This window comes from Rattus norvegicus, chromosome 14, assembly GCF_036323735.1.
Source record: "Rattus norvegicus strain BN/NHsdMcwi chromosome 14, GRCr8, whole genome shotgun sequence".
Taxonomy (NCBI): domain Eukaryota; kingdom Metazoa; phylum Chordata; class Mammalia; order Rodentia; family Muridae; genus Rattus; species Rattus norvegicus.
Window position 1 is genome coordinate 80,124,505 of NC_086032.1, and position 23,104 is coordinate 80,147,608.

The 23,104-nt window shown below is 42.8% G+C and overlaps 1 protein-coding gene across 7 annotated transcripts in view; it reads right to left on the reverse strand.

Annotated features, from left to right (window-relative positions):
- The window catches only part of Htt (huntingtin), a 149,213-nt gene that overhangs the window by 54,049 nt on the left and 72,060 nt on the right, over nucleotides 1-23,104 (reverse strand). For all 7 annotated transcript variants that reach the window (NM_024357.4, XM_039091788.2, XM_006251230.5 and 4 more), the window contains 8 exon segments: nucleotides 1,281-1,429; nucleotides 2,247-2,302; nucleotides 4,802-4,963; nucleotides 5,091-5,169; nucleotides 6,145-6,368; nucleotides 7,730-7,807; nucleotides 10,893-11,003; nucleotides 22,028-22,155. In NM_024357.4, the coding sequence (NP_077333.2) occupies nucleotides 1,281-1,429; nucleotides 2,247-2,302; nucleotides 4,802-4,963; nucleotides 5,091-5,169; nucleotides 6,145-6,368; nucleotides 7,730-7,807; nucleotides 10,893-11,003; nucleotides 22,028-22,155 (987 nt within the window).

The window sequence follows — 23,104 nt, forward strand, 5'->3', positions numbered from 1 at the left end:
CAAAGAGCCAATGTGTAAAGAGAACTTTAGTTTCCCTATAGTTCTAATACATTAACTTTTTAATTACATGTTACAAGCTTACAAAATACAGATAGATACAGAATTCAAAATGTAGTTTATTAAGCAATGAATAGCCTCTCTCCTAAAATATATGTGTCAAGACAGAAAATCCCCAAGAAAATGTCCAATTACAATGCCAAAACTATTGAAAAGGAATCAGAGTTTATAGCTGGGTTTTGTGGTATACAGCTTTAATCCCAGAACTTAGATGCAGAGGCAGATGGACCTCTGTGAGTCTGAGGTCAGCCTGGTTTACAAAGTGATTTCCAGGATAGCCAGGGCTGTTACATAGAAAAGCCTGTCTAAAACAAAAACAAACAAAAGGAAAAGAAATGAAATGCATGGGCAAGAAACGCAGGTCCCTTGTAGAATGCTTTGAGTAGCATGCATAAAGCCCTGGACTCAGTCCCTGCACTTTATAAACCAGGAGTGGTAAGCATGCCTGTAATCCCAGCACTCAGCAGGTAGAAGGAGGATCAGGAGTTCTAGGTTTTCCTTGGTTTCATAATGAATTCAAGTCAGCATGGGCTATATCAGAACTTGTCTCAAAAAAAAAAAAAAAAAAAAAAAAGCTACGCAGGGTTAGAGCGCATCTTTAATCCCAGCACTCACTCAGGAGGCAGAGGTAAGAGGATCTCTGTAAAGTCCAGGTTGGTCTATAGAGTTAGTTCCAGGACAGTCAGAGCTACACTTGAAAGTCTGCCTTGAGAAACAAACAAACAAACAAACAAACAAACAAACAAACCAAACAACAAAACCACAACATTAACACAAAAGTCAAAATTTGACTGTGACAAGCTAAATTTAAAATTTTGTGAGTCTAGATGTGTGATCGGAGGTAAAGTGCTTGGCACATATGGGGCACATAGATCTGAGTCTATGCCCTCTCTAAAAAACACCAAAGCAAATAAAAATGTCAAAATAAAAACTTTTCTTCATAAACAGAGGCATTTATCAATTTATCAGAATCCATCTATACTTTAATGATGTCACTATTTTTTATTGTTTCTCCAAGTAGTTTACAAATTTCTATGAGTAAGCAATGTGCTGTGCTTTTGTTCTTACTCATCTCTAACCTGTGTGTGCATACAACACATACACACCCACACCCACACCCACACCCACACAGAGAGAGAGAGAGAGAGAGAGAGCGCACTTGCAGTAAAATTGGATGAAGGTAAGACCGAGGACATCAAGCACAGATGTAGCCCATTAATTACCATGTGTGACAGCCTTCCTTCCACTGGCCATGATGCCATCACACAGCTGGATGATTTTAGGAATTCCAATGATCTGTTTTGAATGGTAGCGCTCATAAGATAATAGTACCAGGAAGAAAAATATATTTGGAATAATTGCCTCTGATTCCCTAGAAATGAAGACACCCATTTAGACATTTCTTTTTAAAAATTAAGACATGTAATTTGCATACACAGCATAAAATAAGTCAAGAGTCAACCTCAGGGGAAAATACTAAGTTAAAGCAGACTCTGCAATCTCGTTCAATCCCACTGCACCCTTGGTCTTCCTGCCACAAGGAGAGTCTGTGGTTATGATGGTGAAGCTGCAGCAAGGGAGAGGCACCTTAAGCACCCAATGCCAGCAGTTAAGATCTTTCTAGCTCTTCATTTTCCTTTCCTCTCCTGAAAAAGTTCAGGCACCAAGGAGAAAATGTTCCCTGGTCAAAACTACAGAGTCAAGGTGTTACATAATCAGAACAGAGCTGGGTCTTTAGATCCCAGTGACACTCACAAAACCCGCCAATGTTGTGCTTTATGAACTAGTTGTTAAGTACTATAATTTTCAAACATTAGAAATCTGTTATATATACTGCAAGATTATTAAAGCTTTAATGTCTAACAAGAAAAACTACAGGTAATGCAGCTAAAGATCACAATCACTCCCTGTACTAAACCATGACCTAAAAGTGCTTCCTCTAAAGCTAGGGAACAGGTCCCACTGGGTAAGATGGCACTTAGTAGCCTGTTACCATCATCACCCAGTCTGAATGTGAAATGCAAACACACTAATGATTAGGTGCACAACTGCTTCTAAGGAGGTCTGGAGAAAGGTTTTCAGCAGGTGGTCGTCAGAGGAGAGACCATGGAAAGCATGCACATCAGACTCCATTGGGCACGGGGGTGTCCATAACAAGGACGACCACTGAAGTAAGTAAACACCAGTACCTGAACTGGCCCACTTCAATGTACTCAAACTGCTTCAGCACAAACCCGATGAACACCTAATGCAGGGAAGAAAAGCTGCCGTCAGTCACAGGCTTACCGAGTACAAGCTGGGTACCATTTCCTGGACTGATCTGTGAACTATTCACAACACCTACACAGAAGATTAGCTGGTTTATAAGCAAGTTCTCAGAGCTACTCTGAGATCAGAGAAGGGCAGAGTTCTTTCAGGCATGCCTTTAGGAACACACTGGTCAAGGCAGACAGGTGGGTACAGGCCTGAAATCCCAGCACAAGGGAAACTACGGCAGGCAGATGGAAGTTTGAGGCCAGCCTGGGCTACATGGTGGGCCTCTGTCTCACAAAACAAAGTGGCTAATACAGAGATGAGTCCTTACTGCGAAAATAAGTCATAAACTCCAGGAACCATCAGCTGTTACTCATAATCCTATCTGGAAGACTCTGTGTCTAGAGAGTAGAAAACCAACAGCAGGAGCCCTGCAGCACACAGTGCCTGGATACTGACCGTGACACATGCAGAGGAGACAGGAGGAAAGGACAACTCTAGGAACAATGACAGTATTTGGAATGATAAGCAGGTCTACTTCACCTCACTCACCCTGACAGAAGCTCCCACATATGAACTACAGAGTTAACGCTGCTTTTCAGATCTGGAGCATGCACAGATCTGGAGCGGGTGCTTAGTAAAATTGTAGCTAAACTGAGTTAATACCCACTTTCTGCATTTACACCTCTAAGGCATCACTAATGAAAGCCACTGAATCAAACAGGAGGCTGCAGTGCTCATGGTAAGGGAAACAGACTACCCACCAGTGGTTGGGTCAGAAAGCTTTGCTAGTCGAGGTTCAGGGGCCCAAGTGAAGGACATACATGCAGACATGGGCACAGCACACAAGAAACTGGAAGCTGGGAGTCTTTTCAATGTTAAGTTACAGGTAAAAAATCTTATGAAGAAAAGAGATTAACTTTCTGTTTTAAAGGAAACACTCTTTAAGGAGAGAATGGAATGACTAGAGAGATTATCTGGTAAGATAGCCAAATCAAGTCTTCCTAACATATCTACTGGCAAGATTTTTTGTTTTGTTTTTTGTCTATGCTAGATGGCCCAAATAGACTACAATTTCTACATCTGGTGAGAAGAAGTAGGATAGTCAGAAGAAAGGCAGGTCTTATAGGTGTTCCTATCCTCCTGGTACAGCCCCAGCCCTGACTCCTCTACAGTCCACGGCCCACAACTGCACACCAGGCTGTGGGGGTATGGAAATGAAGGAGGCGCGCTATGGTGGTCTGAATAAGAAACTTCTCATAGGTTCTGGTACTTAACTGCACGGCTGCCTGCTGACATGCTGTTTGGGAGGTCAGGTCACTTTCAGGAGGTTAGGCCTGGCTGAATAAAGTATGTCACTGGGTACAGGACAGGAGCTTACACAGCCTCACCTACTTCCAGCTCATTCTCTTTGCTTCCTGCTTGTGGGAGGAGATAACAGCTTTCTGGTTCCTGCTCCAGGGCTCTGCAGCCATGGCTCCCTGCCACAGTGGACTTTTAAATTTAGGATTTTATGCGTTAATGTCTTGCCTGTAAGAATGCCCAAGTAATACGCACCTGCAGAAGCCATAAGGTGTCAGACTCCCCAGAAATCAAGTCTGGGTCTTCTAGAAAAGCAGCAAGTGCTCTTAACTGCTGAGCCATGTCTCTGGCCCTCATGATGAACTCTAATTTCTCTAGAATCACAAGGCAAAATGAGTTTTCTATATGATTTTTTGCTTTTGTATCTTATATCAAAGGAATAAAAAGTAATTCACAACTTGCTACAAGGACCAAGGTGTTGTAAAGAACCTGACTATGTTGCTTTGAAGGAAAGTGAAAAACTTTGGAACTTTGGAATAGGAAAGCTTTACATGCTTTAAGCAGAGCTTGATGGGCAGTTCTAGTAGGAGCCTAGGAGACAGTGCTGAGCAGAGCCTGGATCCTGAGGGTTCAGAAAGAAACAAGATCTCTATTATCAAATGGGCGAGAGACCATTCTTGTGATATTTTAGCAAAGAATCTGACTGCCTTTGGGCCCAAGTCCTGAAAACTTGCCCAAGGCTATAAAAGAAGCTTTTCTTATCAAAGTGATTGCTTGCTTCTCTATTTTATTTATTTGTTTTTAGTTTATTGAGACAAGATTTCTCTGTACAGCCCTGAGTATCCTGAAACTCATTCTGTAGACTAGGCTAGCCTTGAACTCAGACATTTGCCTGCCTCTGCCTCCAGAGTGCTGGGAATAAAGGTGTGCACTATCACTGCTCGGCTGATGATCACCTGTTTTTAAGAAGTCTGATTTTTGCATAAATGACCTGGCCCACCAAAATAAATCTTAAATTATATCTTACAAATTAAAAACAGCTTATTTTAAAGTTACAAGTAGGTATACAGATATAGAAACTTCTGGAAATTTCTAAAGCCTACTGGAGCATGGTACAGTCTTGGGCAGTGACTTTTCGGGGTAATCTGTATCAGGTTAGGAACAGTGACTACAAAGCCAAGAGACAAACCTGATCTGAATCCAGTAGACAGTAATTGACCCGTAGCTGAACCAGCTGTGCCAGCAAATCCAAAACCTGCTTCTGCAGTTGTACTGATGTTGTCGTGGTGTACTGCTTCAATGCTTTTATAACAAGAGGCTCAAATAACCTAATGTGGTTATGAATAGCGTTCTATAGGAAAAAATGAAAGGAACCACAGTTGCGATTAGACACTTCTGGCAACTAATCTGGAAAGTCTGAGCTGTTTCCACCCCTGTGACACTGTCCACATATGATCTCTGGCTGCAGTGCCATTCACCTTATCTGCACGGTTCTTTGTGACACTTGTAAGGTTCGTCTTCAACTGAGCAGACACTTTCTGGAGTACATCAAACCACCTGCCAAATGGCCAAAAGCAGAGACAACAAATATCTTTTAATAATCTCCTCTGTACTACTCAGCCATACATCAATTCAACTTCATGTTCAAAAAATCAGATCATTTCAAAATGAGATGTAGAAAGGCTATTGGGTTTAAGAGCAGCATGTGCTAGAGACAATAGGACTTAACTGAGCGTGCAATGCTACAGGAAACCCACCTCTCTCTCTAAGAGAGAGGTGAAAGCCGGTTCAAAGATAGGTGATATCACTTGGTTTTCTTGGGGGAAGACTGACGGAGGTCACGAGTTCATCAGTCGAGCCAATGTTGAGAGAGACCCATCTCATAAAATTTTTGAAAAGACAGCAAAGCACATACATCAAAGCACACTGCCAAGATAAAGCCAAGAAAAGGAGGGTATTCCCTGATTCCAATATTGTCTGGTCATCCAAAAAAGGGAAAGCAAGAATGTTGTAACATTACTACACTGAATAGCATCTCAAATATTTGATAATAATTATGGTAAAGAAGTTTGCAAAACACTTTCTAGGGCTATAATGTAGGTCAGTGGTAAAGTACATGCCTACCATATAAAGCTCTGAAAGGAAGGAGAAAAGGAGGGAGGGACTTCCACATTCCAGGTATCAAAAAGATTAACATAAATTCATAGAAAATAAAAAAGAACACACCCTAGACTGTTCTAAAGGTGGTCTGCTCAGTCATAGAACAAAGAAGCACCAGGACACATGCTAAAGACTGCCATTCATAAACAGCAGCAAGTACCAAATGCTTCCCACAGGTAAGGACACTGAGGGTGCCACTTCTAGCTGGGGCAGTATTTGGAAGTTAGAACCCACGCTTCACAGGCAGCTTCCTCTCTCGCTTCTCACCTCTGAATAGCAGACCACACCCTAGCTTAGCCGTGGCCTTCAAGGCAGGGCTGCACAGAACTCATCTCTGCATTGCCAAGGACAAGTTAACACCATGAACATTACCCTGAGGCATCGTGCTCCTGGTCCGCCTGTACCATGTTCCTCAGGCTGGCATCAGCCAAAGCCTGCGTGAAGTGCGTGTATGGTGCCATGAAGCAGTAGTGATATAAGCCGGGCCTCACACTGGAAGAGCCAAGGCGCTGTGCTCGGCACTGAGACTTGCTGGGGTTGGAAGATAAGCCATCAAACTGTGAGGCTAAGTTTGTCCCAAAGAGAGTCTTCAATAGCTAGAATGAAAGAATCAAAGCGTCAACACTTCCCTTAATACAGAGTCAATGTAGATGGGCAGCACAGGCCTGTCTGTAACCCCAGCTGGTGGACAGGGCTTAGCATGGACAGGACTGAAATAGGTAATCTGCAAGTTCCAGGTGAGCCAAGTCAACAGGTTAGGATAGATGATAGAATAATTTATTTAAATTGACAAAATTGATGAACTGGATATTACTAATATATATCATACCTTATAGTTTACATAACTGTTACAATTATGTTCAATATATGTATCTGAGAGAAAGTGTCTTTTTAATGGACAAAAAGGGGGAAATGTTGTGGATTTGGTCTAACACTGCTTGTATTATGCTAATCATGTTCCTCAAAAGCCTGTTCGCAGTGTTCCCACACATAAGACACAGAGGGACCCTGCCCACAGTTGGTTCTGGTTGGTCAATAAAGATGCCAACAGCCAATGGCTGGGCAGAGCAGACAGAGGGAGGGCTTTTAGGAGACCAGGGCTAGGGACAGGGAGAGGAGGAGGAGAGATCCACCATGCTAGGAGAAGGAGAACCAAGACACCACACCTGAGAGGTGCAGGACAGAGAACATAGCTGTCATGTAGGAGTCAGGGGATCGTGGTCTGGGTCCAGGGCAGCAAAGACAGAATATAGAGTTTAGTAAGTAATCACTTGGGGATATCGGAGAGTGGATTAGCCATGTGGAGGTGAGGAAGTGGTCCAGTCCTTGAAATGTTTAAAGCATATAAAAATATACAGGCTGCGTGTGAGTGTCTTTCACTCGGGAACCCAGAATGTTGGGGCAGGTAGTGAGGAGCACCACAGTGAGATCGACTGAGTAGCATTAATGGGAACTGCTACTGAGATCACATTTCAAAATTTAAAGTCTCAGTGATAGAGACTTTCCTGGAATGTACAAGCCAGGTCCAACCCTCAGTACCACTAATAAGAAAAAAAGGAAAAACGAAAGCAACAGTAAACATTCCCCAGGACCATCCTTTCCCAGCAGCAACATCGGATGGAAACTTTGTTGTGAATCCTATGGGTTAGCATCCCCGAAGATCTCACCACGTGGTGCCACCGTGCCTGGGATTCTCTGCGGTTCTAAGTAAAACTAGCCCTTTAGACACAAGCCCGCCGAGATGGGGTGGCAAAGGCAAAGCAGTGAGGACCAGAGCTGCTTTTTGATGTCCTCTCCCCCTCATAGTCGTAATCACAGAGCAAGCAGGAGTGATAGCTGGGGCACCAAACTCTTCCTAATGCCACACCACAGCATCAACTTCTAAAAAGGAACTCGGTTTTGTTGCTTTGCCCAGAGGAGTTAGCCCAAAACCCAAAAGATAGGAAATGACGCACACCTGCTGAACACAGACAGTCGCCATCATTGGTTCTCGACTAAAGCAGGATTTCAAGTATCCAAGGACCTCTTCAACACACTGAGAAAGGAAGAGAACAACATCAGTGACTTGCAGGTGACCTGTTATTGTTGCCATTCAGAAACAGATAGTTTCCATATAAACTGTATAAATATCAGAGAAAAATCAGAGTAATGTTTTCAATTAATCACCTTAACAATCACAAGAACTCCTGTATCTACAATTGTATAAAAAGTGCTTTCTTGTGCATTTACATACCCAATCTATCACCCAATCATTCAGTAAATAGCAAATATATATATCTGTTTGCAGGGTAGGCACTGTGGAATGTGCAAAGGAGCTAAAAGCCCTGCACTGTGGAGCCCTAAATATGATCAGCTGAGCAGAATGCTTAAGGCACTGGGAGAGTCCTGCCAATGAGCCTCATGAAGTCCGTACAGAATACTTAGTGTGTTGAAGAAAAGATACCAGGTGCTGGAAATACAAAGAACGTAATTCCTGTCCTTCAGATAGGAATTCCAGGAGCTCCAAGTTGCAGGGAACCAGATCACTACCACAGGTATCACTATACAATGTAATACTGAGAGATTTCCATTTCTACATTTACCCTCTCCAGCCTGAAATGATCAAAAATAATTTTAAAGATTCCAGCTTTGATAGCATAGCTCTCAGACAATGAACACCAGGCCATAGATATCAATGATCCTGAAAAGTGAAATACAAACCAGGCTCTAAGATGGTCCTAGGTAAGGATCTTAAGAGCATTCCCTGTGGCACAACAAGGGGACAGAAGTCAAGCTATGAGGGCACAGTGAGTCCAAAGACCCTAAGAAAACGGCAGCTCACATGATATGGCTCCAATAAAACAAGTCATTCAGAGACTCCTGGAGATTGGGTGAGGGTGTTCCTTGAGTACTTCAAAGATAATTCTAAGGGAGCTATCAGAGCCAAGGCCTGAGAAGCAATCGTTAGAAGAACGGAAGAAGCAGTAGGCTCTCTCACGAGGCTAAACTTGCTGGCTTCCAGCACAGCAGGAAAAAATGGGAGCATTTAATTTAGGGAAAGACTCTGCCTCAAAGAAATGGGTGGAGAGTAATAGAGGAGGAATCTAACATTCTTCTGGCCTTCTTCTGGCCTCCATGTAGACAGGTCCCCATACCTTAAACACACACACACACATACACACACACACACGAATAAATAATAAATAAGTTAAATAAAGATAGGAGATTGTAAGAGAAACAAATCAAACTTCTAGTGATAAAGACTATAATGTTGATGATAAAAGATACAACAGATGGGATTTTATAGTACAGCAGATGTGGGGAAGAAAAAGCTTAGAGAACCTAAGGACTATAACAGAAACTACAAAAGGAAAAGTAGATAGTGGTTAAAAGCAAACAAATAGACCTAAAAAGAGTGGCTGGAAAGACAGTTAAGAGCAGATGCTGTCTTGCCAAAAACCTGAGTTGGGTTCCCAGCACCTTAACTGGCTCACAACTACCGACAACTTGAGCTTCAGAAGGAAGCTCTGGTGCCCTCCTCTGAATTCAGCCAACACCTGCACTCACACGCACACAGACACACAAACATAATTAAAAATGGTAAAAATGAACTAGAAAAATAAAACCCAAATCCTTAAAAGAGCAACAGTAAATTAAGGGCAATTTTAAGCAACCAAGTAAGGGTTTTTAGAGGGTAATTAAGAGATAGGATGAGGGAAGGGGTTGGAAAGATCTAAGGAAGCAGCCCAAACCTTTCTAAACTGGGGAACACTATGAAGGCCCAGAATCAAGAAACCTAAAAAACCTGAGTACAAGAAACACAACTGAAGGGAAACCACATCAAGTAAACCATAGTAAAAATCCTGAAAAATAGAATGACATCTTGGGAGAGGTCAGAGGAAAACACTATACAGAACAGTAAGGAGGTATCTGGGGAAATGTCTATTATACACAATGTAAGCAAAGTCACACATAATACATCTACCTATGTATAAAAATTAGTGTGAAGTAACAAATCTATTAGAAAGTGGGAAATGAAAGCATTCTGTCAATGTCACATTATTATGACAGACTAATCCTACTTGGAGCAAGGCTATAAGGTCTATAAGACACTCAAATCAATTCTCCTTGCTCGTTTGTTTTGATATGGCTGTCTTTTTAGCTCCTTCCACTGCTTCCCCACTTTCAGCCTCTGGTGGGTAAGTACCATTAGACCTAGCTAACCAGGTGTGAATACTATCACCAACTTTCAAACCGATTCTTGAAAGGAATATCTGTTTACTGAACAAATGTTTGCTCACTGCCAATAGTGCAGGCACTGCTGCAGGCACTGAAGGGACAGAAACGTAAAGCAGTGTGTGCTGCCTGATGCTATGAGTTAAACACACACACGGGGAAGAAAAGCAGGATTCAGTCTGTACTGGATGTATGCAGGCTGCGTTCCTTACCACCATTCCCTAAACAATACAGAGTAACAACTACGTGAACTGTAACAAACGCATGATGTTGTCTTTCCAAGATTATTTAGTCTTATAAGCGGACGTGGGTAGGCTTTCAAAATTTGATAACTTCATACAAGGAACGTTAGCCTGAGTGGACTTTGACATCTGGGGTTGGCAGGTCCTGGGACTGTATTTCACTTGAGATACAAGCTGAAGATGGCTGTCTAATCACTGTGGAGGATATTAGAAACAAGTTGTACTAGTACGGATCAAAAGCTTTAGCAAAGACAGGAATTAAGTGTGAGCGTATGGGCTGGGGAGGAAGATTTATTTTAGTCAGAACTACAGAACATGAATGAGCTTAGATCTGCTTCTGAGCTAAGGAAGGAGCCGGTCAGTCAGCGGTTAACCTGGTTTTGTCTCTTTTCATTTAAAAAGTTTGAAGGAGAAAAAAAAAATGATCCTGGAAGCACATTTTTTTCAACATTTTTGAGACTGGATGAGGTTTAAGAAAAAAATTTAAATGAAAAAATGTGGTAGTAAGACCTGACACACTGGTAGCAGCCCTAACAGAAGTACCCTCACACACTGTAGTACAAGAACACAAATGGGATGCAGTCTCCCCTGCCTGCAGCACGTAACCAGGATTCATCAGAGGTACTCTGACCCAGGTTCAAGGAAAAGAGACCACACACAAACCTTTCCAATGTCCTGCAGTGTCGCCAGCTCTAGAATCTGAGAAAGGACGTCCAAGGCAGAGCGCAGGAACCCCCCAAACTTTTCAGTGCTGTTCTGAAGATCTAAGGTGACCTTGGCAAGGTGGAAGGAGAGAGCACACGGTTACTGGCACCACCGAAGTCTGTTATCTACAACAAAGACACAAATGCCGTCTGCTGCGGGGAGATGCTTCTGCAGTGCTGACCTAGATGCCCACCATCCTGAGAGTGGGGCAGTGGGGGAGATCTGGTCACTATCAATTTTAGATGCAGTTAAATTAGTCTTAGGATGATTAAGATTCTAAAAGCTTCGGCTTAACTGAAGTACCTAACAATTCCCCTGTCTCTACAGATTCACATGAGGGGGTTGATCATGCAAAGAACCAGTCCAAAAAACCCATTACAGTAGAAGAGAATCTGCCTACTGAATTTGAACCTAACCACCTATGCTGAAGAGAATACTGGACAAATGCAGGTAAAAGACACTGAACAGGAGATGAGAATGGGTCTTGATAGTTTCCTGATGAACGACTATCCTTTCCAACTACTCTTGAGACAATGGGGTCATTTATGCCCTAGTACAGGGCAGTATCCTATCTTCTTCTCTAGGCATTTCAGTCATCCCCACATGTGAGTGACAAAAATGTTCCCCTTGCCATGGTCACCTAAGGTTAAACCAAGCCTCCCTCCCTTCCTCTCTTCCTTCCTTCCATCTCTCTATAGTTGCCTTTAATAATCTAACATATGGTGCCAATGGGAAATCTGAGCTCTAAAACTTTATTATTAAAATATAGACCTTGTTTTATCTCGGACTTTATTAGAGCACTGTGTAAACTTTTGTGTCTCAGGATTTATAAGTTCACTAAGTATGGTTTTAAAAGACTGCAAAATGGGGTTGGGGATTTAGCTCAGTGGTAGAGTGCTTGCCTAGCAAGTGCAAGGCCCTGGGTTCGGTCCCCAGCTCCGAAAAAAAGAAAAAAAGAAGAAAAAAAAGGCTGCAAAATTCCAAACAAAAGAAAAGTTAGCTTAAAATTTGTAACAAAAAAAGGGTTAATAGTTAAGTCTATGTACAGATCATCTTAACATGCTATAGCATACCATGTATGTAATTTGGATTCAACTCTTGCTTAGAAAAGGGCATGTGCAGAAGGGCTCACTTTACCACTATCTTGGCTGGTGACTTCATCAGGATGAAAGCAGGCCATGTGACCTTGGCTAATATGATTACTTGGTATCCCTCTGCTTACCACTGTATCTCCCTCCACCCCCTTGCCCCTTTTTTGGACCAAGGAGGCAACGCCAGGCTTCTAAGATGATTTGTTTTAAGACTGGGTCATCCAAAAACCTGTGATATTTTTGCTATCTTTGTTAAGCTCTAGCTATTTGAAGAAACTAAATCACATAAAAGGCTAGTATATTATAAAAGTACACTATAAGAGGCCAGTCTCTATGGACTGTATTTACAGTTTAAAGTTAACTTGATACTTAAAAAGAAATTATAATTTTTTAAGTTTAAACATATCAAGGATAAAATTATAAGCCTCTAATCTTATAGCGTTATCAGCTTATTATAAACTATTTAAGATAACTAAGATATACAAGCTAATGGTTAGTCATCTTAGAAATGATCAGATTGCTTAATGTGCCCAGAACTATGTCTGTAGTCACGCTAGGTATACATTAGTTCATTTACAGGGACATAGAGTTGGAGGGAGGGAGAAACTAATTTTTGTCTTGTTGTGTTTTATTTTTTATAGACAGGGTTTCTCTATGAAGCCCTGGCTGTCCTGGAACTTACACCATAGACCAAGCTATATGAACTCAGATCTGCCTACCTCTGCCTCCTAAGTGCTGGGATTAAAGATGTGGGCCATCACAACCCAGCTTGAATGATGTCTATCTCCTATCACATAATATTTTGCATATGTTGGCAAAATTAAGCCTAAACCAGGTAACTCAAAACCAATTTAAAGTATACTTAAAGTGTTTAAATTAATGTAGAGTAATATTCAAAATCAAGTATATAAAATTAATCATGAAAACGGAATGCTTAAGTAAAATGGGTTAAATTTACCATACACTGGCAGGACACACTCAGGTTCAAGAAATTCCTTAGAATTCTCTGTTCACCTAGAGCCAATCCTTCAGTCTCCTCCTTAGCACTGCACCACAACACCAGCTGCAGCCTCTCTTGCCCCTATCCACAGCTCCTATGGCTCCTACAGACCATCGTCTCCTGGCTCCCTTCCTCAATTCATCGCTGACTCCAAGCCCCTAACCTGGGCCACATCACTGCTAATCTGCAGGACACATTTGCCACAAAACAAGGTAGGGTGCCACCAGACCTGTTTCCTCCCCAGCACTGCAACAGCCCTCCTTCCCAGCCAGCTGGCTGGCATCTCTCACGGATCCCATGGATCATCCCCTCCTGACCTCCTTCTGCTTCTCCTCACTGCATCCCAGCCTCCAACAACATCAGGCATGCTCTGAGACACACCAGCTCAACAGGTCATGGAAACACGCAGCCCACAGCATTCACACTCTCTCAAAAGCCAGAAAGGAAACAGAAATCAAGGAATAAACCACTCAACCCACAAAGACAAACATAGAAATCAGCACCCTACCTATAATCACACCAAACCCAGATGTCTAGATGCCTGCCAGTGTTATAAACACAATCAGTAACAGCCAGAACAATAAATCCCCACTAGAGCCCAGCTATCCTACCACCATAGGCCTGAATATTCCAACACAGCTGAAGCTCAAGAAAAAGACCTTAAAACCAACCATATGAAGTTGATAGAGATCCTTAAAGAGAGAACAAGAAAGTCCCTTAAAGAAAGCCAAAAAACCACAAACAAACAATTGGAGGAAATGAATAAAACTGTTCAGTACCTGAAAAAGAAAACAGGAACAATAAAAAAAAAAAAAAAAACACAAATTGAGGAAATTCTAGAAATGGAAATTTAGGAATCCAAACAGGAACTACAGGACAAGCTTCACCAACAAAATATGAGAAATGGAAGAGAGAAGCTGAGGCACTGAAGATAGGACAGAAGAAATGGATACATTAGTCAAAGAAAATGTTAAATTTAAAAATTTCCAGACACAAAACATCTAGGAAATCTGGGATGCTATGAAAAAAAGCAAATCTAAGGATAATAAGAATAGAGGAAGGAGGATAAACCCCATCCCAAGGCCCAGAAAATATTTTCAACAAAATCATAGAAAAAAAAATTCTAACCTAAAGAAAGAGATGCCTATAAAGGTATACAGACCGCCAAATAGACTGGCCCCGAAAAGAGAAAAGAAAGCACTCTGGCCACATAATAATCAAAACATTACAACATACAAAGGTAGAACTATCAGAATTACACTTGATTTCTCAATGGAGACCCTAAAAGCCAGAAGGGCTTGAACAAAAGTGCTGCAGTCTCTGAGGCCAGCTCAGACTACTATACCCAGCAAAGCTTTCAATTACCATAGATGGAGAAAATAAGATGTTCCATGACAAAACCAAGTTTAAGCAGTATGTATCTACAAATCCAGCACTGCAGAAGATGCTAAAACAAACACCTCAAACCAAGCAGATTAACTACACCCATGAGAACACAGAAAAAAAATAATCTCACACTAGCAAAAACAAAACAGACGCACACATACCACCACCACCACCACCACCACCACCACCACCACCACCACCACCACCACCACCGCAACAAGAAATAACATGAATCAACAATCAATGGTTATTGATATCTCTTGATGGTCTCAATTTCCCCAATAATGGAAACATATTTTCCAAACAAATGACAACAAACTATTGTAGCCATTTTAATATCTAACAATATAGACTACAAAACTAATCAAAAGAGATGGGGAAGGACACCATATACTCATAAAAGAAAAAATTCACCATGATGACATTTCAGTTCTTTCTTTCTCTCTTTTTTTTTAAAGATTTATTTGTTTGTTTGTTTGTTTGTTTTATGACAAACACTGTTGCTGTCTTCAGATACACCAGAAGAGGGCATCAAATCCCATTACAGATGGTTGTGAGCCACCCTGTGGTTGTTGGGAATTGAACTCAGGACTATGCCCCACCTATTCCCTAAACACAAAGGCACTCAATTCTGTAAAAGAAACATCACTGAAGCTTTAATCACATATTCACCCTCACACACTGACAGGGGAAACTTCATTACCCCACTCTCACAAATGGACAGGACATCCAGACAAAAAGTAAACAGAGAAAGGCTGGAGCTAACAGATATTATAAATCAATTGGACCTAACAGATACTTACAGAACATTTCATCCAAACACAAAAAAAGTACCTTCTTCTTAAGCCCTCATAGAACTTCCTCTAAATTTGACACATACTTGGATACAAAGCAAATCTTCCATATATCCAAGAAAACTGAAATAACTTCTTGTATCCCATCAAACCACCATGGATTAAAGCTGGATATCAACAACAAAAACAACAGAAAGCTTACAAACTGAAGGAACTAAGAAACAATAAATAATAGCCTGTATTATTAATATTGGAAACAATATACAAAATTCATCATACTTGGAGGCGATGACCATCACTTAGACACTTTCTGTTCAAATTCGACCCTTGCATGCTGACCTTAACTGACATCTTTTCCAGAGTTTCAGAGTGCTCAGTCTTCATGAAGGAGTCTGGGATAGGCCAATGGTTAAATAAAAGTTACCTTGTCCTACTACATAACTCTGGTACATGGTCCAGCCAGTTGTACGATCGAATCTGACATTGTGTTAATTTTATAATTTAACATTATATTGATTCATGTAAATCTTGATGTAAAAGTTTTCTTCATGTAACTTTTGTCTCTTAATTTCCTCTCAAAGTTGTACAGTCATTACCTCCTGACTTATGTCCTGGATCTTTGCCAACTGTTAGGTTTTATTGTGGCCCTCTTCTGAGACATTTTAACTGCTGCCCCCTCATAGACCATAAGTCAGCCTTAAGTGGTTATAAAGATCCACACACCTAAGCCCATAAAGCAGTTTGGGTCACCTCTGAACGGGCCATGGGCCATCTAACTCATCTCTCTTCTTGCCACTCTGGACATTTGGTTGGGGAGACCTCAGACCTAAACAGCTTCTTTGGATCTATTTACCTGTCTGTCTCATCAGCTCTGTCAGCTTAGGACCTGTCTGACTCCTTGACTGCTGCACTACTTGAAAATGAAAAGGGACTAGGTCTACCACTGAGATGAGATGTGTGCTCTCTTCTATGAGCACGCTGTTTCCAATAAATCTTGTCTGAAAACAACTTCAACTACAATCCTGTTTCTATGTATGGGCTTCTGCTTCCCTCCCACCCTAGTTCTGCCCCTGGATCACTCCTTTTCTCCTTATTATACTCATATCTATGTTTTGACCTGTCTTTTAAGTGTTTTACTTACTGAACTTCGCCTTAAACCTAAACTAAGTATTTGAAGTAAGCTTTCCCAATAGCTCTCATCCTACAACAGCGACATCTGCTCCTGATACATCTATAAAAATATCTGTCAGACACTAAGGAGAGCTGGCTAGAAGTGACCTTTATCCCTTTCACCTTAGGCCACATACAATTTTTCATAAGGGTCTTTTTTTTTTCTTGCTCCTTCCTTTGCTACTCTAGCTTCCTGCTACTTCTGCTAATGGAAGCAGTCACTGCCACCCTGAATCAACTCGATACTCACTGTCTCTCACACAGCGACCTCTGCTTCTCCCTATCCTTCAACCTTCCTGTAAATCTTTCAGTTCTACTCTGTAAAAATGTCATCTGCTTATAGTCCTCTGAGAATTATTTTCCAAGTCTCTTCAGAAATATAGGACCATAACTGCTGGATCCATCTCAGCAAATCAAGTTAAGACTCTCTCCTTGGTACATGGCCAGAGAACCCCTCTTCATTGGACCCAAAACTACTGCCTCTAACAAAGACCCTCCTCACCATTAAACAGCTATAACTCCCCTGGTCTAAATTTTTTATATCATCTTAAGAGTTAGGAATGATGGTTTCCACTTACAGACTACACTTCCCAGCTTCCCTTGCAGACTATGAAAGTTATTTCTGGCCCATAGGGGCAGCATCCTATCTTCTGTAGGCATTTTAGGCATCCAACATGTAGGTGACAAAATACTCCCCTGCTGTGAATAAACACATAGATAGGTCCTGCCTATGGTCAGAACTAGCCTCTGTTTCTCTCCGTCTTCTGTCTCTACTGCTGCTTTTACATAATCTGACAGGTCTAAGCCTGAGGTGCACTGGAATCAACCTCAGTATGTCAGGAACGGACATCAGCAGTGAGACCTGAGATCCTACAACCCATAACAATGCTGTGATGTTACATGTAGGATCAAGGGCCTAGGGAGCAATGGCTCCACTCCAATCAGCAGAGAGATTCTTCTTTCCCCAGAGTGGTGGTTTGTATATGCTTGGCCCAGGGAATGGCACTATTAGGAGGTGTGGCCTTGTTGGAGAAAGTCAATCACTGTGGGGGTGGACTTTAAGACTCTTGTCTTAGCTGACTGGAACCTAGTCTTCTCCTGTCTGCCTTTGAATGAAGATGTAGAGCTCTGAGCTCCTCCTGTCTGGACACTGCCATGCTCCTGCCCTGATGATGATGAACTGAACCTCTGAACCTGTAAGCCAGCCCCAATTAAATGTTGTCTTTTATAAGAGTTGCCTTGGTCATGGTGTCTGTTCATAACAGTAAAACCCTAACTAACACACCCAGACAACAGGGGAGGGTAATGGGGAAAGAGGAGAAACAGAAAAGGAAGCAGGAGAGGAGTGGGTAGGAAAGGGGACTCAGAGTTAAGAGTGAAGAGAAGACAAGGTGAGAAAGCACAGCAGGGCAGAACAGCTCCTCAAAACACACAAACTCAAGAGTTACAGAGTGGAACCAGAGAGCAAAGGAGCAGAAATCTGAGGTACTGGAGAGGCCAAAATTAAAAGCAAATATTTGAGGTTTCAGGACAAAAAGAGGGCCAAGAGGGGAACACACGCTGGGAGCAGGGGAAAGAACCTCTAAATGACAGATGATGGAAGCACAGACAGGCAGAACATGCATGTGCCCTCTCTACATGGACGACAGAGTACACAGACAGGCAGAACATGCATGTGCCCTCTCTACATGGATGACAGAGTACACAGACAGGCAGAACATGCACGTGCCCTCTCTACATGGACGACAGAGTACACAGACAGGCAGAACATGCATGTGCCCTCTCTACATGGACAATAGAGTACACAGACAGGCAGAACATACATGTGCCCTCTCTACATGGACGATAGAGTACACAGACAGGAGAACATGCATGTGCCCTCTCTACATGGACGATAGAGTACACAGACAGGAGAACATACATGTGCCCTCTCTACATGGACGACAGAGTACACAGACAGGCAGAACATACATGTGCCCTCTCTACATGGACGACAGAGTACACAGATAGGAGAACATACATGTGCCCTCTCTACATGGACGACAGAGTACACAGACAGGCAGAACATGCACGTGCCCTCTCTACATGGACGACAGAGTACACAGACAGGCAGAACATGCACGTGCCCTCTCTACATGGACGACAGAGTACACAGACAGGCAGAACATGCATGTGCCCTCTCTACATGGACGACAGAGTACACAGACAGGCAGAACATGCATGTGCCCTCTCTACATGGACGACAGAGTACACAGACAGGCAGAACATGCATGTGCCCTCTCTACATGGACGACAGAGTACACAGACAGGCAGAACATGCACGTGCCCTCTCTACATGGACGATAGAGTACACAGACAGGCAGAACATACATGTGCCCTCTCTACATGGACGATAGAGTACACAGACAGGCAGAACATGCATGTGCCCTCTCTACATGGACGACAGAGTACACAGACAGGCAGAACATACATGTGCCCTCTCTACATGGACGACAGAGTACACAGATAGGCAGAACATGCATGTGCCCTCTCTACATGGACGATAGAGTACACAGACAGGCAGAACATACATGTGCCCTCTCTACATGGACGACAGAGTACACAGACAGGCAGAACATGCATGTGCCCTCTCTACATGGACGATAGAGTACACAGACAGGCAGAACATACATGTGCCCTCTCTACATGGACGACAGAGTACACAGACAGGCAGAACATGCATGTGCCCTCTCTACATGGACGATAGAGTACACAGACAGGCAGAACATACATGTGCCCTCTCTACATGGACGATAGAGTACACAGACAGGCAGAACATGCATGTGCCCTCTCTACATGGACGACAGAGTACACAGACAGGCAGAACATACATGTGCCCTCTCTACATGGACGATAGAGTACACAGATAGGCAGAACATGCATGTGCCCTCTCTACATGGACGATAGAGTACAGACAGGCAGAACATACATGTGCCCTCTCTACATGGACGACAGAGTACACAGATAGGCAGAACATGCACGTGCCCTCTCTACATGGACGACAGAGTACACAGACAGGCAGAACATGCATGTGCCCTCTCTACATGGATGACAGAGTACACAGACAGGCAGAACATGCACGTGCCCTCTCTACATGGACGACAGAGTACACAGACAGGCAGAACATGCATGTGCCCTCTCTACATGGACAATAGAGTACACAGACAGGCAGAACATACATGTGCCCTCTCTACATGGACGATAGAGTACACAGACAGGAGAACATGCATGTGCCCTCTCTACATGGACGATAGAGTACACAGACAGAAGAACATACATGTGCCCTCTCTACATGGACGACAGAGTACACAGACAGGCAGAACATACATGTGCCCTCTCTACATGGACGACAGAGTACACAGATAGGAGAACATACATGTGCCCTCTCTACATGGACGACAGAGTACACAGACAGGCAGAACATGCACGTGCCCTCTCTACATGGACAATAGAGTACACAGACAGGCAGAACATACATGTGCCCTCTCTACATGGACGATAGAGTACACAGACAGGAGAACATGCATGTGCCCTCTCTACATGGACGATAGAGTACACAGACAGGAGAACATACATGTGCCCTCTCTACATGGACGACAGAGTACACAGACAGGCAGAACATACATGTGCCCTCTCTACATGGACGACAGAGTACACAGACAGGCAGAACATGCATGTGCCCTCTCTACATGGACGACAGAGTACACAGACAGGCAGAACATACATGTGCCCTCTCTACATGGACGATAGAGTACACAGATAGGCAGAACATGCATGTGCCCTCTCTACATGGACGATAGAGTACACAGACAGGCAGAACATACATGTGCCCTCTCTACATGGACGACAGAGTACACAGACAGGCAGAACATGCATGTGCCCTCTCTACATGGACGATAGAGTACACAGACAGGCAGAACATACATGTGCCCTCTCTACATGGACGACAGAGTACACAGACAGGCAGAACATGCATGTGCCCTCTCTACATGGACGATAGAGTACACAGACAGGCAGAACATACATGTGCCCTCTCTACATGGACGATAGAGTACACAGACAGGCAGAACATGCATGTGCCCTCTCTACATGGACGACAGAGTACACAGACAGGCAGAACATACATGTGCCCTCTCTACATGGACGATAGAGTACACAGATAGGCAGAACATGCATGTGCCCTCTCTACATGGACGATAGAGTACACAGACAGGCAGAACATACATGTGCCCTCTCTACATGGACGACAGAGTACACAGATAGGCAGAACATGCACGTGCCCTCTCTACATGGACGACAGAGTACACAGACAGGCAGAACATGCATGTGCCCTCTCTACATGGATGACAGAGTACACAGACAGGCAGAACATGCATGTGCCCTTTCTACATGGACTGACAGAGTACACAAACAGAAGCTCTAAGCATTATCACTAGTTCTCAATAAACAAACTACACATCTGGTAACATTAAGAAATACCAGGGCTATGTGAGTAATCTATTAAGTTGCTTTGAAAATTCTTTTAATTCTCATAGATTTCTGAGGTAAGAAAAGGAGCTTTAACAAACAGAAAGGTATCCTGTGCTCAAAAAGGCTATCTCAGTCTAACATTCACTTAGATTAGATCTTCCTGTGAGAAGACACACAGTGGACATGATCCAAGAGGGAAATAATCTCCATGGGTTTTGGGATTAGACAGGCTATTCAAATTTCCACATGTGAAAATAGATAATATCCAAAAATTCTAAAGAAAAATAGGAATTATATCAGGAAACCACAATCATTTTAAAACGCGCTTGTACAGGGCATGGTGACTCATTCCTTTAGTCCCAGCACTTGGGAGGTAGAGGCAGGTGGATCACTGTGAGTTTGAGGCACTGATGTTTGAGGCCAGTTCTAGTCAAGCTAGGGCTATAGTCTCAAAAATAAAAAAATTAAAACGTGCTATTCAATGAGTGAACAACCGGCATACATAAATGAAACTATACAACACTGAGATCTTAACACTTGATAAAGATGGGATTTCAAATCAATATGGGTAAATCTACAAATCATTCTTTAATGCTGTAATACTTATGGAAGAAAAGAATGAAAACCCAGACACCATCATCTGAAAGCCAACACAAAGCTGCATCAGGGCCATGTGGCAAGAGTCCCTACACTGACAGAAAACCCTAGCTGACAAGGGCACATGGTTATAGGTCTATAGTGAGCATCTGCTTTTCCCCCCTGAAACTACAATTTTGGTTTGTGTTGGGCAGCTGTACTGTCTTATAAGGCTGATAGAGGGAGAGGGCACATGAAACCTGCTTGGCTGTGTGTCTTTAGACATGGCGAAGAACCTTACCTATAAACAGGACTATGTACTGAGCCCCAGGAGTCCTTGAGACATGTCTTTCTAAATCCAAGGCATTCTTGGGGAGTCAATAAATGAACAACACCCTGAGATCTTTGCTCTAATACAGAATTCCTAAATATTTGTACGGCTACCATAAATCAAGCAGAAGACAAATGAGAAGCAAATTTTGGATCCTATGTTACAGGGCTTCTTTGTATGTAAGTGTGAACTGGGTACATGGAAATTCACGTTCAGAGGTAAGTAGGGAGCAGTACCTTATAGTTGGCGTGAGTGGCTTTCAGGACATCATGCAGTCTGAGGTAGGAAGGGAGATGGTAGAAACTCCCAAGTGAAGATGATTTACTCGCTGTGACAGGTCCTGAGGTGTCTGACTGTCGAGAGGCTTAGAAAAAACAAACAAAACAAAACACCAAAACACCAAAATTAAACTTTTAAATCTATGGAAAAAACTCTCTATGTTTAACAGCAATTACTGCAATGATGACTTTCAGAATGGTCTAGCAGAAACATTCGGGCCTTTTCCCTGACTTCTGAAGTATGTGCTCTGGGAGGTAATAAGGAATTGAGTAGAATCCTAAGAGCCTGCGAGTGAAAGAATGGAAAGAAGTGGTGAGCAGAAGGGCATCAGCTGAGGGAGCCATCTGTGGCCTCTGCTGTCCTCTGCTGACCGAATGGCTGAAGCCAACCTCAGGATCCCTTCTTCTAAGGAAAGCTCCTGGGGAACATGGGGCTGACCAAGACAAGAGTTCTGGGCCTATTCACTAAGGCTGTGGACACGTTCTGAGGACATCACTACGCCGAGACTAAGATGTCAAGTGTCAAGGAGAGCAGTCTCTTGCTCTTAATCTAAATGTTCAAGGACTTCTCACTTGGCTTGGTCTGGGAGGGCATCAGTTACATTTTCAAGTTTGTAGCTTTACACAGGTAAATCATCCTGCGCGACTGCAGCCAGTCTTAGAAAGAGCATCTTTTAAGACTTCATAGTTAGTCAAATAATACAGAACATTCACAGAGTACCTTTAAGAGACCTATTGTACAGTCCTGCTACAAGGTTAATAATATATCAAATACATGAAAATCACCAGGGAAGATTTAAAGCTTTCTCACCAAAATAAAGTCAAGTACTACACTAAGGCATACAGGAGGCTTACAGACAAGTATTTGCAGCATGTGTCTACGAAGCATGCTGTGAGTGAACATGCACAGAAAGAAGGTAGCCACAGGACACAGGGATCACCCTCTGCTTCCCATCCCCAAAGGGCATAGACAGGACTCTGTAACTTTGACTAAGTCAGAACTCTGGCCCTTTTGACCTGCTATCTCCCCAAGTA